At 46.5% G+C, this 16,613-nt stretch overlaps 1 protein-coding gene across 15 annotated transcripts in view; it reads right to left on the bottom strand.

Annotated features, from left to right (window-relative positions):
• The window catches only part of LOC115153168 (baculoviral IAP repeat-containing protein 6), a 144,957-nt gene that overhangs the window by 70,847 nt on the left and 57,497 nt on the right, over positions 1–16,613 (bottom strand). For 12 of the 15 annotated variants that reach the window (XM_029698294.1, XM_029698297.1, XM_029698292.1 and 9 more), the window contains 9 exons: positions 14,466–15,393; positions 14,223–14,366; positions 11,231–11,360; positions 9,276–9,407; positions 8,801–8,962; positions 8,087–8,260; positions 2,384–2,583; positions 1,480–1,551; positions 406–709 (listed from right to left, as the gene is read on the bottom strand). In XM_029698294.1, coding sequence (XP_029554154.1) covers positions 406–709; positions 1,480–1,551; positions 2,384–2,583; positions 8,087–8,260; positions 8,801–8,962; positions 9,276–9,407; positions 11,231–11,360; positions 14,223–14,366; positions 14,466–15,393 — 2,246 coding nt within the window. The remainder of the gene's footprint in view (positions 1–405; positions 710–1,479; positions 1,552–2,383; positions 2,584–8,086; positions 8,261–8,800; positions 8,963–9,275; positions 9,408–11,230; positions 11,361–14,222; positions 14,367–14,465; positions 15,394–16,613) is intronic. The other 3 variants (XM_029698300.1, XM_029698301.1, XM_029698304.1) reach the window with 1 other exon arrangement.

Raw genomic sequence — 16,613 nt, 5'->3', positions numbered from 1 at the left:
AAATGGAGGGATTAAAATCTCTCTCCCTCTCTTTCCATCTCTTTCTCCCCGCTCTTGGGGCCGGCTGCTTTTTAAAGGAGCCGATTTACATGCGTTGGCCACTTTATGACACTGATCGCTATGCATTCAGGGAATTATCGATCTGCTTGGTCCACAGCTTGGCAAGATCAACTGCCTGACAAAGTCAGTCTGAGCATTGGGGGGAAAAAAAGTTAACTGCTATAAGTAGGGCTGACAATGTTTGTCGCTAGGAAACCTGCAGCAGTCTCCTTTATTGGAAGCATAGGGACCTGGTCATCCTCAATGGTGTTCCCAAATACGAACATGCTTATAAAATCATCCATTGAAAGGGCCAGAAGTTTTCCTGTCCACGTCTAAAACTGTGTGAAGTGTTGTGTCACTTACTGCCCTCGCCGTCATCGGTGACCCCCAGTACCAGGCGGAGCAGACACTGGGCGTGCTTCCTCTCCTTCAGCAGCACCTCAGCGTAGCCCGGCAGGCGCAGGAACAAACCGAAGGCCGCTAGCGAGTGGGCGGGGATGGGCGACATGGTCTGCACTGACGACTTGTTGATGGGCGGCGGCTCGGCGGCCATGGTCTCTGGCGCCTCGTACACGAGCTCGCCGGACTGCTCGATGGTGACCCACTCAAACTGGTCGCTGTCCTTGGGCTTCTCCTGCGTGGTGGAGGGCACCACCGGAGGACTCACCTGCACAGGGCGAGCCAGGGTTAGAATGCGGTTAGAGGACAATGCTGACAGATGTGCTGACTCGGATGGGATCTGAAGGTCATGTGCTGTGTTTGGGCACTGAGGGTAGTAGGGGGCATATGGAACTAGAGAGCTGTAATTCAGATCCATAGAGCTGCTGTGGGACTTGGCATAGAGCCCTGCGAATAAGACATTTAAAAAAAAAAATGGTATCCACGAGTTCAACTGAATCTGGGGAAGTAGATAAAGGGTTTCACAGGCAAACACCAGACATATCCCTTTAAGATGAAGGCGAGTATCGGAGCAGCAGCACTGCAGAGAAATACAGTTATTTTATGCATAGTTGTGATCAATATAATCAATTCAAACTCGGTTGCACTAAGAGCCAGAGTGGATGTCCAGGAACAAGCTGTGCTGTGATTAAACAGCTCAACACCAGTGGGTCAAAAGGCAAATACCTGAGCTGTCTGGCTAACCTATTAGAAAACACCACACACAGTCAGTTCTGGGTAAACAGAAAAGCATCACCTGCATCAATATCGATGCCTTAAGTTGACTTTGCTGATAGTCTTGCTCAGGGTGAGAGCAGAACTCTTCAATTATTCACAGCCTTAAGAGCGTGCCCAACAAACACTATCCAGTGAGACAAAAGGGTTAAACTAAGGCAGAATGATGTAATATCCTGTTGAGAAAGGGTTATGGTAAACCAACCAACGACCAGTCATGTATATGGTTCATATCGATGCTAAGTACAAAACAAATCATCTCACTTGGTAGCCCTCGTGGGGCGTCTGCTTCAAACCACCAGTAGCTCTGGGAGACTGCCTGAATAATTCAATTTGCTGCAACAATTTGGAAGGGGGGAGAAAATAACAAAAGAAAACAGATTTAGTACCTGGCAGCTCTCAGAATGCATTCCAGCTACTCACCTTGTCACTATGCGCTCTCAATTACTGTTTAAGTATCCATTTACTTTCATTTAGGAGGCATGATGTAGCACCCGGGGGAGCGCAGAGGAGACAAAAACGAATTTAGACTGAATGGCAAACCCAGTGACTTGCCATGCCTCTCAATAAGCTGGGCCAACGGTAAAGACACTGCATTACTTTGGCAACCGCAGATCCGCATTGGAATGCTCAATATGCGAAAGGTAACTTTAATTTCTGAAAGGGAAATTCCATCATCTCTAGCACCACCCCAACATATGTGAAAACGTTGCGTTTCCATGATCTGTAGTAAAAAAGATAGAGGAAGATAAGTGTTTCCAATGACAACCAATTAGAAGACAATTTGTAGACAATGCATGCTCATAATTGGTTAAAAAAATAAAAAAATAAAAAAATAAAAAAATCACACGATGCACACCAATGTCATCATTGGAAACACTAATCTTACTCCATCTTTGTTATGACAAAACATAGAAATGCGCAATTTTCACATCTGTTGATGTTGGGGTGGTGCTGGAAATGAGGAATATGAAATTGAAAAAATGTTGAAATTTCCCTTTAAATATAAGGCTCTAGATTATGGGCTATATATAAACATATCTAGAAAAATGGGCTAAACATTGTAGGACAACAATGAAATAACGCCAATGAAGCAGGCTGTGAAAGGGTTATTTGACTGGTGGTGTTTGTTATATACGTATTAGAACGGTATCAGTGGCGGTCTAACCTGTTGGATGACGTCTGGGTAGAGCATGGGTAGCCTCTCTGCAATCAGGGCCAGACCACCCATGCCTGCAAACACCTGCAGGGGAGACTGGATGGGGTTGGTCTCCAGCAGGGACTCGTCGATGGCTGCGTCAAGACAGTCGTCCCCCGGGGTCATGGGCTCGTCCTCCGGACAGCTGCTCAGCATGTCACAGTGTTCCACTGGAGGAGGGAGAAGCAGAGGAGGGTTAGAGAAAAGGCCAATTATTACTCTCGAAGGGTTTCCACTGGGACACTAGCCATGTTCTGCGACTTACGTTCTTCTGTGTGCTGCCCTCAACCAATCATGACAAGTAAAGAACGGGACACCCCGCGGAGGGAAATTGTTCACGTCGCAGACACTTAATGAGATAACTCCTCTCTCACCCCTCATTCGAGGATCAAGAGAGAGTGGGAGAAACCAACAGAGCCATCACACTATTTATTAGTCAAGTTCAAGCAACCAAGAAGAGAGGGAGGAGAAGGGGGAAGAAACAGACAGCAGTTTCTCAGACATAAGGGAGCGGAGTGCCAGTTCAATTTTTATATATGTGAATGCATAAATCTGCGAATGGTTGTAGTTGGGAAAAGGACGTGCTCTCCTGATGAAATGCACACGGATTAAAAACAGACTCAAGGACGCAGACTACTTGTCGCTGTTTGCGCGTCAGGAGGTGGCTCTGTCAACAGTAAAAAAAAATTATAAACTGGAACGGCGGGTGAAGGGTAAAAATAGCCCCCCATTATAGTTTTCATTCCGCGGTGCGGCTGGCCTGTTTTATGATGATATAAAAGCCCCAGTCGATTGATAGGTCATCTACAAAAAAAAAAAAAAGAAGCTGCACATCATCTCTCCTGGAGAAGAAAATAAATGATGAATTGCTCCAGTCTCTAAAGGGATTTTTCCCCGTCCCCCTCATGGTGAATTAAAAAGTCACCAGGGTTGTGACTGATACGATTTGTAACAGGGCCCGTGCTCTCTAGACTTCCAAAACAGGATTAGAAATGATGGAGAGGGAAGGAACCGCTCGTCTTTCAGCGGGCCGCAAGGAGAGACCGGGCTACCCAGAGAATAACTAAACAGCATCAACCCAGTGAGTTGTTACATTTCAAACGCAACCGTGAAGGCACGGGAAAAAAGGGTGATCGTTAGACTTCAGAGGAGCATATCAGATAAGATCAGCGAGAAAGAGAGGACAAATTGTGAACGACAAGGATTTTTATAATTCTGCTCAAGAACAAACATATTTCACAGAATGTTCCAGTACCTTTACTATGCAAGGAGCATCCTATTAGGCTGAGATTTCCACATGATAAATCAAGAGCTCTAGAGACCTAAAATTGGTTGGAGGGACAAAACCCATTTCGCTCTAAAAGGTCTGGCCTATTTGGGGAAGTTGAAGGCTTTTAAGGGGGCTGGGGCTAGATCTCACCATGTACCCGCCTTCAGTTCAGTGGATGGCCGTTAGCGGGGCTAAAAGGATTCTGTAAGCTCCCTCTGGTCAAAGCCTCCGCGCTGGGTTTACAAGATCTCTCCATGTCTCCCCCTCCCTCTCACAGGACTGTTAGTGAGGGTCACCTCTTCCCTCCATTTATTAGCCTCAATGGGTCTCGAGACGGAAGATTCCGGAAAGATTTGTTTTTGGAAGCTATCTGAGGAAATTTAAGGTGAGCTACGCAGTAAGTGTTGACGGGCAGGCATTTTACTGTACATACAGTGCCTTAAGAAAGCATTCAGATCCCTTGACGTCTTCCACATTTTGTTAGGTTACAGCCTTATTATAAAATTGATAGTTTTTCCCCCCCCTCAATCTACACAAAATACCCCATAATGAAAAAGCAAAAACGTTTAGAAATGTTTGCTAATTTATTAAAACAAAAAACCTAAATATCACATTTACATTAAGTATTCAGACCATTTACTCAGTACTTTGTTGAACCACCTTTGGCAGCGATTACAGCCGTGTCTTCTTGACTGTGACGCTACAAGCTTGGCACACCTGTATTTGGGGAGTTTCTCCCATTCTTCTCTACAGATCCTCTCAAGCTCTGTCAGGATGGATGCGGAGCATCGCTGCACAGCTATTTTCAGGTCTCTCCAGAGATGTTCGATCCGGGCTCTGGCTGGGCCACTCCTGTGTTGTCTTGGCTGTGTGCTTCGGGTCGTTGTCCTGTTGGAAGGTGAACCTTCACCACAGCATGAGGTCCTGAGCGCTCTGGAGCAGGTTTCGTCAAGCATCGCTCTGTACTGTCCTCCGTTCATCTTTGCCTCGATCCTGACTAGTCTCACAGTTCCTGAAAAACATCCGAACAGCATGATGCTGCTACCACTAAGTTTAACCGTAGGGATGGTGCCAGGTTTCTTCCAGATGTGACGCTTTGCATTTAGACCAAAGAGTTCAATCTTGGTTTCATCAGACCAGAGAATCTTGCTTCTCATGGTCAGAGAGTCTTTAGGTGCTTTTTGACAAACTCCAAGCCGGCTGTCATGTGCCTTTTACTGAGGAGTGGCTTACGTCTGGCCACTTTACCATAAAGGCCTGATTGGTGGAGTGCTGCAGAGATGGTTGTCCTTCTGGAAGGTTCTCCCATCGCCACAGAGAAACTCTAGAGCTCTGTCAGAGTGACCATCGGGTTCTTGGTTACCTCCCTGACGATGGCCCTTCTCCCCCGACTGCTCAGTTTGGCCGGGCGGCCAGCTTTAGGAAGATTCTTGGTGATTCCAAACTTCTTCCATTTAAAAATGGAAGCCACTGTGTTCTTGGGGACCTTCAATGCTGCAGAAATGTTTTGGTACCCTTGCCCAGATCTGTGCCTTGAAATAATCCTGTCTCGGAGCTCTACAGACAATTCCTTCGATCTCATGGCTTGGTTTTTGCTCTGACATGCACTGTCAACTGTGGGACCTTATATAGACAGGTGTGTGCCTTTCCAAATCATGTCCAATCAAATGAAATTACCACAGGTGGACTCCAATCAAGTTGTAGAGACATCAAGGATGATCAAAGGAAACAGGATTCATCTGAACTCAATTTCAAGTCTCATATCAAAGGATCTGAATGCTTACGTAAATAAGGTATGTTTATTTTTAATACATTTGCAAAAATGTCGAAAACACATTCTGCTTTGTCATTATGGGGTATTGTGTGTAGATTGCTGAGGATTTTTGCAAATTTTAGAGAAAGGCTGTAACGAAACAAAATGTGGAAAAAGTCAAGGGGTCTGAATACTTTCCGAAGGCAGTGTATAGTATGGTTCAGAGCACAGAGAAATGGGCTGAGGGCTTTCAAAAATAACAGACACCACAAATGTGCAGCAAAACACAGGTTGAAAATGTGTATGCACTGCATTCCTTTTACAGAAAGTGCTCCTTTACCCTAGACCAGAGAATATGCTGAATATACACCGTCGGCAGGCTTCAGATCGTTTCTAATCTATACGCCTCAACTAATTATCTGAACTCCAGAGTGCACAGAGGTTAAACTAAAGCGGTTCAATTAAGACAATGATAGACCTAATCAGGTGGGTTTGTGTCTGGCTGAAGACAGTCTTGGTGAAATGGGTTTGGAGCTGGGCAGACTGATTAGCAGATAACACGCAGGTCACCGGCCTCCCATCTTGGGTAACCACGAACAGACCACTGTTCTAGTAGTGAACTGAACTGATTGACAGTTGCCTTTTAAAATATCTCACCCAACAGGGGGACGGACAAGTCATCCAGTGTGACTGACCGATAGGACTGAGGTGAGGAAGAAGATGGTGCACTGCAGGTAGGAGTTGACGCTCTCCACTGCATGCAGAGTAGGTGGTGGCGGCTAGCGTTAGCAATTAGCCCCAGGGTGCAAGAGGCGGCATATAGGCTGTGAACTGCCAAAAAAATCTAATATCCACACTGACGGAAAGAGAGACAGGCTCTGGGCTTTGTAGCAGCGCTAGCAAGCATGGGCTCTTTTCACAACAGAACAACCAGCCTGCAGCGAGAGAGAAAAAGGCACTAAAGTAGGTTTTGGTGTAAAGCAACCAATATCTTACCACAGAGTTGGTTGAAACTACATTGAATTTAGCCCTGAATTGAGTGACTGGTATGGAACAAGTGGATTTAACAAACAAAAAATATGGACTACACACACACACACACACGTATTAACACATTTGTAAGAGCAAACACCTAGATTTGGACTGCATTTAGTACAACATATGGTTGAGACGGCACCTAAAGGCAGTGTTTGCGTAGCCGTAGGCTACTAGTAAAAATCACAGGATTACTGAACCAGGCAACCAATCAATTTGACTAGGTTTGCACATTACTAGCGCTGACATCAAACTAAGACATCAACTGCTCTGGCTGGCTGTCATATCGTAATGCCCACAATGGATCCTCCCATGATGTCATGTGTGACCTGGTACTGACCGTCAAAGCTAGGAGGCCAAATCTAGTACCAACACCTCTAAAGTCCTGCTCCAACGCAATCCTTGAAAAGTGTGACTAATAACATTTACCACACCACGTGAAACCATTACAGGGAGCGTAGAGTTAGTATAAAATCTATATCAGACATGATGCTCAGATGTTATAGTGACATTTACAGAGGACATGAATCTTGTATAAAAGGTTTCCCTCAATGTTAATGGCTAAAAAAGCTTTGGGAACAAGCAGGGCTTGAAAAGTAGAGGGTGGAATCTGATTAGGTGGTCAGGTTGCACTGGGAGCTTTCAAGCATCAGAGCTTTTCTTTCGAAGCAGGAATACCAGGTAACAAAGGGGACCAAAAAAACGAAATGACATTGAAATGGGATTTGATGGAAAAAGACCGGCCTGTATTTACTGAAGTTAAGATGCACCCAATGCCATTTTCAAGACTCCTTTCCCTCGTCCAAACTCAGATTCACTGGTTGGATCCAAATCCTTTTTGACATACAGCAAACATTTCCATCTTCCTCTTACAGTGAAGTTGTTGAGGCCAATTTATGATCATAATTAGCTTTCCATCTTAAGTAAACCCTGGCCCAAGAGGCAGAGAAGGTGTACAGCAGTGGTGCCAAACAAACTCAATATACGTTCAAATGCAAATGACTCCAAATCAAAATTGTGTAGAAATAACAAAAATGGACCTCCATTCATAGTTTGACTGCCCAGCTCCCTAATAATCATCTCAATGAAAGCTAAACAGCAGAATGCTAGATTTTTTGGACTGCTAATTTTTACTGCAAGGAAATATATACAATTTGAAGCTCGGCCCTCCAGACCTCGTTGAAGACCGAATGTGGCCCCCGGTGCAAAATGAGTTGGACACCACTAGTGTACAGCGTCATTGTAGAACTGGACATACATTTGCTTCCTGAGCCCTATTACGCAACACAGTGAAGAAGAGCGGAGTGTCTCCCACTGGCCCACCCGTTCCAGAGACTGGTAATGGCACCTTACGACATCTCAGGAGACAGAGGCCCAGCGCTCAGACAGAGAAATGGATGGCAGTGAAAGGGGAGAGCCATTAATCGCGCTGTGGAATGGGCTGTCAGGGGACGCGTGGAGAGAGACGTTCGGGGCTCACTTTACACACTAACTGCAGAGCAAGAAGAAAAATGACAGACGCAGAGGGAGGTAGGAGGAGTGTGAGATTGTTTGTGTGTGTATATATGTCTGAACGCAAGCATGTGCTTGTATGTAGGTGCGTGCTCTACTATACCCTTCTCTGTGCGGAGCCGTTTGAACGAGTCCGTCTTGGAGAGGCCTGGGTCGGCGATGACCTTGGAGCCCAGCTTGACGGTCAAGTCGATGGACCGGTAGCCCTGGGGCAGCTTACGGTCATAAAGCAGGGTCAACAGCTGAGCCAGTGTCATCTCTGCCGGCAGGGGCTGACCTGAGGGGGGAGGGGTGGGGACAAGAGAGTGTTCACAGTGAGGAACCAAAGCCTTGTGGTCACACTACCAAGCCCAGAGGGACAGGAAATACATGACACCTATGCATCATAAAAGGCTAGTGACCTAGATAACAATGACTACATGCGAAGACAAGACATCATGGATGGAGTGCTGTTTTTGCTCATAGCACATCTGTGTCTTTGCAAACCCAGGTCTGATTATGTTCCAGCTCATCTTCCCAGTTAGGTAATACTTGGATCTAGATGGCTGGGATTTTCAATATTGACACAATGTCTAAAAAAGTAACAACATCGAAAGTTAAATGAAGATTTACCTGGACACCTCAGGGTTCCAGCAACACACACTGGCTCAATGAATTGACTGAGACGGAGGTCACAGCTTTATTAAGCAGGTCGGATCAATAGGCTTCCCTTGGCAGAGGGAGGTGCTGGAAGGAGGGGAGCTGACAACTGTGTGTGTGTGTGTGTGTGTGTGTGTGTGTGTGTGTGTGTGTGTGTGTGTGTGTGTGTGTACAGTACCTGGGAGCAGCTTGTGGTAGAGGTGGAAGACAGGCACGCTGAGCGTTTTGGCGGAGGGGTCCACACCTGAGGAGGATGTCAGCTTGTCGCTCAACACACGGCCCCTCCGCGAAGGGGGACGGGGAGGGGTGGAAAGAGCTCTCTTGGACTGGGACTTCAAGCCTGAGAGGGAAACGCACACCGGTCATTTTATCACGTCAAATTGCACTTTTACATCCTAGGGAATGTGATTCTGTCTAATGCTTCTCATCTACCAAACACTTTCAATACTTCCAGAAATGGGATATTTAGCCATTTGTCCATTTACCAAAGAAGCCCAGCTATCAGCCAAACAATTCTTGCCCTCTAATTGGTGCGACAGGATAAATGAATGAATCACTCCTGCTAAGCCATAATGATTGGCAGGCGTGGGAAGGAAGGGATGAGGTAGCCCACCACGATAAGCTGGCAGATCGAAGAGAGCCAAAACGTGTACCTGAGGCCACGACAACGCTGTAGTTGTCCTGGAAACCACTGTCGGTCTTCATCTTCTCCTTCTCGTCGTGATTCTTCTTCTCCTTGTCCTCCTTCTGTTCATTGATCAGCTTTGCTGTGATGCTGGGGGTGTCTGAATAAGGGACGGAGGGGAGAGACAGAGACGGGGCACATTAGAGCCACCCTTCGTGAAAGTCACGTGAAAGAATAAATGCTAATTGTCATAATATGTACAGCCTCAGTCGCCAGTGGCCAACTGGTCAAGTGCACACAAGTATTGACATCGACCCTAATGTATGAACGAACAAGGCTACGCAATCAATGAGACGTTGGCCCATCTCAGTCCTCCATTCCCTGAGAGTTCAGATAAGATGGGCTAGATAGCAAATAATCTGCTATTAGCAATTCCAAGGGCCACTAAGGCAGGCTCCTTTAAAAAGACCCCTGGCTAGAGCTAGCTGGATGTAGCGGTCTGGGCTGTGCTGTATTATTAACTGAGCTGGAAAGAGCCTCATAACGCCCTGTTGTATCAGGCCTCCATCTGGTGTTCTCAAGGTCCCGGGAGGAGAACCACTTATCATAGCCACGCAGCTAACCGTGCCATGCCGTCACAAAGCTGGAGCCCACCACCACACGCGCTTGACATTGACAACCAGAGAATGCCTTAAATTGAACACCTCACCCATCTGGGTTTATATTACTGTTTGATCATGTTTTGAGGGGGGGGATGCATGTTTTTAGAGGGCTTTTCTAATCTAGAATGGACATAGGCTATTTGCTCCCTGAGATTATAGGTGCGAACATCGTCCCCCCCTAAGGAGAAGGGGACAGGCCGGGTTAGTTCAGAGAGAGACTGGGCCCCAACGACTATTTTAGGAAATATAGGAGTTATTTAATAGAGCACAAGGAAAAATTGGATTCACTGCTTCTTACATAACTCTGGGACTTCTGGTACAGGCCAGCAAAATGAATACAAATAAATCAGTGCATCAGCTCACACAGAGACTATTTCAATCACAGAGTGGACCAGCCGGGTTAAAGACCGAGGCATGAGGGTGTGTGATTTAACTGCCACTATGTTAGGCTTGTGGACGGGGGTTAAGCGTACGTTTCGACTGATGTTCTCTCTAAAACGCAGTTGCCACCAGCTGATCAACGCCGTAGCCATTAATCAGAGCGCCATCGCCACCTGCTGGAAAAATAATACGGCCCTCTTCCATACTCATGCTAAATGAGGAGATGTGAGCGGACGCAGCAGTCGCCTGAAAAGGTCAATGTTTATGCCCAGGGAGAATGTGTGCGCGTGTGTGAGTTGTGGTGTTTGAGTGTGTGCGTGTGTGTGTGTCCGACAACGTGCGAGGTGCTGACATGGTGCATTAACTTCAAATACGGCTGCCTTTTAAAACATTTAAGGACCCAGTGAGAGGGGATAAAATGCTTGAATGACGAGCGGCGTACAGGGAGCGGGTTTCCCCCGCCATTCAGATCCCGTGTGTCTGTGGCTGTCGTAGGAGGGTTTGTCTGAGTGGCACGGGACACTCTGCTCCACTTTATCTGAGGGCCACATAATGTTGAGGAGGTTGATGATAGGGCTACAAGGAGAATATTTAAAGTAATTCCCCATCAATGTTGCGTAACACACTTCACCTGCTGTTCATCACAAATCAAAGTTTACCGGTCACGTACACAGATTTGCAGATGTTTTCGCAGGTGCAGCGAAATGCTTGTCAAATTAATGTACGTAGCTTATATGCTCCCTGAGATTATAGGTGTGGACATTGTCCCCCTAAGGAGAAGGGGACAGGCCGGGTTAGTATAGAGAGAGACTGGGCCCAACGACTATTTTAGGAAATAGAGGAGTTATTTAATACAGCACAAAGAAAATGTGGATTCAGTGCGTCTTCCATAACTCAGTTCCCATCAATAGTGACGGATGGGTAGGGGCAGCAGACGTACCAGACACCCGGTCCAGGACTTCAGCCAGGGTGGTGGAGATGGGGAGGTGGAGAGTGCGGTATTTGTGCCCTGCTCCGTACATGGGGTGCTGGATCACATGGCTGGTAGCGTTGATGCGGCCCTTGTACAGCTGAAGACAGATGAGAAAGTATTAGGGCAGACCAAGTACACAATACCACCAATGTTATGAATGATCATGACTATGAGAGAGAGAGAGAGAGAGGCGCAAGTTATGAAAGATTCAGTAGCACGACGCAGGGCCACATTGAGATTGAATGAGGCCGGCCTTGGCTAAAGACCTCCCACTCCATCACTTATGCCTCGACCTTTATTAGAGTTGACAAGGCTTCTCATTCAGCATAAATGTTACATGTCCACGACATCACCAGGCGACATCCATTGCTTTCTGCGACCTGCAGGCGACAGGCATGGTGGTGTCGCCAAAGCACGGCTCAACTATTGAGGGTCCTTGGACAAGTCACTGCAGCTCCAAACACAACCGTCACTCAGTCCCCACACTACACTTTCCTGACAACTCTACACCGCAGTGACTAGCCTGGCAGCAGAAGCCATTAAGATTATGTAATATAAAATGCTGTTTGAAACATGCACCTTGGCTAATAGGCAAGTCTAATACACGTCTCATAGGAACAACAATGTTCAAGAACCCATATCTTGGTATGGTCGCTAGCATAATAAAAAGTCAACCGTTTTTTTGTTGTTGATTGACAGCAAATCAAAATGTCAAGTTCCCTCCAGTGAGATTCAGATTAGGGAGAAATGTAGTGATCCTTTCTTAAATATCACAGATCAAATGACAATTACAAAGCTGATGAAATGAAAATGTTGAGCAAGTCTACAGAGTACATCATTCACTTTTTACAGATCTGAAAAAGCCTGATGTACAGTACCAGTCAAAAGTTGACACCTACTCATTCAAGGGATTCTTTATTTATACTATTTTCTACATTGTAGAATAATAGTGGAGACATCAAAACCATGAAATAACACATATGGAATCATGTAGTAACCAAAAGTGTTAAATTAAAATATATGTTCTAAGTAGCCACCGGTTGCCTTGAGAGCTTTGCGTACTCCTGGCATTCTCTCAACCACCTTCATGAGGTAGTCACCTGGAATGCATTTCAATTAACAGGTGTGCCTTGTTAATTTGTCAAATTTCTTTCCTTCTTAATGGGTTTGAGCCAATCAGTTGTGTTGTGACAAGGTAGGGGTGGTATACAGAAGATAGCCCTATTTGGTAAAAGTCAAAGTCCATATTGTGACCATATTAAGAACAGCTCGAAAAAGTAAAGAGAACCGACAGTCCATCATTACTTTAAGACATGAAGGTCAGTCAATCCGGAAAATGTCAAAAACGTTGAAAGTTTCTTTAAGTGCAGTCACAAAAACCCATCAAGTGCTATGATGGAACTGGCTCTCGTGAGGACCGCCACAGGAAAGGAAGACCCAGAGTTACCTCTGCTGCAGAGGATAAGTTCATTAGAGTTACCAGCCTCAGAAATTGCAGCCCAAATAAATGCTTTACAGAGTTCAAGTAACATATTTCAACATCAACTGTACAGAGGAGACTGCGTGAACCAGGCTGCAAAGAAACCACTACTAAAGGACACCAATAAGAAGAGACTAGTTCGGGCCAAGAAACACGAGCAATGGACATTAGACCGGTGGAAATTTGTCCTTTGGTCTGGAGTCCAAATTGTAGATTTTTGGTTGCAACCGCCGTGTCTTTGTGAGACGCAAAGTAGGTGAACGGATGATCTCAGCATGTGTGGTTCCCACCGTAAAGCAAGGAGGAGGTGTGTTTTTCAACAGGACAATGACCCAGCACACCCCCAGGCTGTGTAAGGGCTATTTGACCAAGAAGGACAGTGATGAATGCTGCATCAGATGACCTGGACTCCACAATCACCCAACCTCAACCCAATTGAGATGGTTTGGGATGAGTTGGACCGCAACTCATCCCAAACTCCTTCAAGACTGTTGGAAAATAATTCCAGGTGAAGCTGGTTGAGAGAAAGCCAAGAGTGTGCAAAGCTGTCATCAAGGCAAAGGGTGGCTACTTTGAAGAACCTCAAATATATTTTGATTTGTTTAACACTTTTTTGGTTACTACATGATTCCATATGTGTTATTTCATAGTTTAGATGTCTTCACTATTATTCTACAATGTAGAACATTAAAAAAAAAATGTAAACCTTTCAATGAGTAGGTGTTCAAACTTTTGACTGGTACCCAAAAATGTTTGTGGGTAAAGGCACAAGAAGGTGGACTATGACATTACCTAGCGCGTAAACACTTTAGCATGTAGACCCACCCTGCTATTAATCACCTACTGATCATACATGATTAACCTTCACGGCTGTGATTCCCAGGACTCCTTGTGTAATTCAGCACACAAATGACCTAAGTTAGAGTAGATGTAGGCTTGTCTCGCCGTGCATAATCAGAAACCTCTCGGCATGCCATGCACAACAGTCATCCTTCACCTTGTCCATGGAATGACCCTCACCCTTCCCTGACACCATGTATGTCATAAAAAACGGGACGGGGCGTAATAATGAGGACAACGAGAGGTAGGATAAAATTAAATTAGCTTTTGACAATTGAAACCCCCCCCACCACTGTGACTGCTCTCTAAACTCCACTCGTGACAACTAATCAGTGAGGAGGGTGAAAGATGGAGCATTAATGTGACTGAGGTGTGGTGCCATTTCTCTGACAAGCATCAGTCTGGGGAAAGCCTCGAGTGAGGAGGGATTGTCTGTACTGCTGGGCTGGCCCCTTGTGGCCACCTGGGGATTTCACAGCATTATTCCTTTCCAATGCAAGTCCATAGGTAGGATGATTAAATTGCTCCAAGATTCTGATTCAAGGTCAGTTTGACATTTTCCCACGTTATGATTAAGTTTAGGATTGAGGGTATGGAGAGCTGAACTGAGATCAGAGCCAACAAAAACTTGGTACCCACCGGACAGGGCGACTGCAGGAAGACTGTAACCTTCTCATCCTCCAACATGAGTTGCAGGAAGAGCCTGCGGATGAAGCCGGAGATGTTGCCAGAGATGGGCACGTTTCCACGCTGGGGGGCCGACTGGAAGAGCTCACACAGCACCTACGGAGGGAGAGAAACCACCATAAACACAAGTTAGTAAACCATCACAGATACCGTTGGTCAGGTGGAAATGTGTGTCGTCAAGGCATTCCACCAGACCTGTGCCATGAGCCGCTGGTTGTTGGGGTGGCAGGAGATGCACTGCAGGAAGAAGGCCACTGTGGCGTTCTCGATGGCTGTCCTCTGCTGGGTGGTGAGCCCGCTGCCCCGGGACGAGGAGGCTAGAGAGTAGCGCGACCCAGAGGGCAGGGGTGGGGGAGGAGGAGGGGGGCAGCACGCACCACCGGAGGCAGCAGAGTGGGCTCCCGTGTGCCCCTGGCCACCACTGGCTCCCCCTGCGCTAGCGCTGGAGTGGCACAGCAAGAACAGCAGAGCCGTCCACAGAGAGTTCACCTCAGGCCCACCCAGCCAGTCCTTCATGGCATGACTGTTCCCCACCTCTGTGAGGAAACGCAGAACTGGGGCTGCCAGCTCTGCAGACAGGGGCACCCTGCTCTGAGAGGAAGAGGAGGATGAAGAAGAGGAGCAGTGGGGGTGGTGGTTGTGATGGTGTTGCCGTCGTTCAGCCTGGGCGGTGGCGGGCAGGGGCAGGTCAGCGGCAGCCAGGAGGCCACAGCAGAGTCCGGCCAGGCTGCGGACTAGCAGAGAGGGCAGGCCCGAGTCCAGCAGCTGCTCTATTGCCCCGGGTGACTGGGAGGCTGAAGCCAGAGTGGCCAGTTCCGACTCGGACAGGGCGATGGGTGGACGCGCGTGCTTGGAGTCGTCGGTTTGGCCGGTGGCAGCGGCACTGGTGGTGGCGTTAGCATTGGCGCTGCAGAGGTCATGCTGCTTCTTTCCGTCGTCCGTCATGGAGAGGCGGTGCTGGGCCTGAGATTGGGCGGCGGTGGGCGGGGCCACGATGCCCATCCAGGACATGAGCAGAGAGAAGTAGCTGGGGTGGATGTGGCACATGGAGCAGAGCAGGCTGTCTACTGCCTTCTTCAGCACCATGTTACACGGCAGGGACATGGACCAGTTGTACAGAAGTCTACAGGAGAGAAGAAGACAAAATGGTATAAACAAAGCAAGCACCACTAGCTGGACTAACATCTTTACCCGCTAAAATAAGTATTTTCAATTCTGTCTGTATATGTCGTTTGGAGATCGAAGGAGCCAAAAGGTTAAACATCTTTTTGTAAAGTATTCATGTTTACAGAGTAGAAATGCAGTATTCATGTCTGCAGAGGATATGTGTAAGACATACAGTATCAAGAGGGGGGAAACTTTCAAATTCATCTAGGAGGTTGAAAACATCAGGGTATTCTCCCCAGGCGACAAAGAACGAGATGTGTTTTTTCCCCCTGACAGGATAAAGGGCCATTCACACCAAGGACGATAACTAGAATGATATATTATACACAACCACAAAACGTTGGCCAGCATCCACACCAGCTGACCGTTTATCGTTCTGCAGTACACCCATCAGTCATCGGATCAATGCGTCCTACTGCACGCTGCCTATTAAGGTGGTAACAAGACCATTCTGTACTTCCGGGTGTTTCAATTGTCATAGTGACAACTGCAAATAATACATCAATGAACACGTAGTAAAAAATATAGAAACTCATGTAAATGTAGCAATTCAAAAAACACACTTGCCTGCGCATCTTTTACATAATGGCATTGTTTGCCTCGTTGCTCAAGTGATTCGTTTGGATCTTTTTCAGTGTGCTCATCTGTTTGTCTTGTGCAAACAGTTCACTTGGCCCATTTTACATTTAGTAATTAGCAAGAGCAAGCCTGCATCCCTCCACAAAAGAAGGCTATTAGGCCTAGTATAAAAGATGCTAAAATAAATGTCCTATAGCTTTAGTAGCTTATAGCTTTTCCTGCGATTTCACATAGAAGAATAGCGGAGAAGCTTGCGTGGCCTATAGCCTATTGCGCACTGGAACAGAGAGGCTAGAGATGTGTAGCCGAAGTAAGAAACTAAATATTAGCTTGATATTAGGCCATTCTTCAGCTAAATAGTAGGGCTATAAATATTTACAGATTATGAAGCTGCAGGTCTGTGCATTCCTACAGGCTGATGCGCTTCCCGACACTGATCAGGCCTTCGATTTTAGACAAGGAAATTATTACACCTAAGCTACAACACAGTGCAATGAGGAATGTATTTTTGTTGTCAAGTGAGTACACAACTATTGTCTATAGGGCTGTAAGCTGCAGTGATGTAGACTCATTTGAATAACCGCTCAAACGTTCTGT

Source organism: Salmo trutta, chromosome 18 (genome assembly GCF_901001165.1).
Source record: "Salmo trutta chromosome 18, fSalTru1.1, whole genome shotgun sequence".
NCBI lineage: Eukaryota > Metazoa > Chordata > Actinopteri > Salmoniformes > Salmonidae > Salmo > Salmo trutta.
Note: the sequence above shows the minus strand (reverse complement) of the source record. Positions and strands in the feature narration are given on the sequence as shown.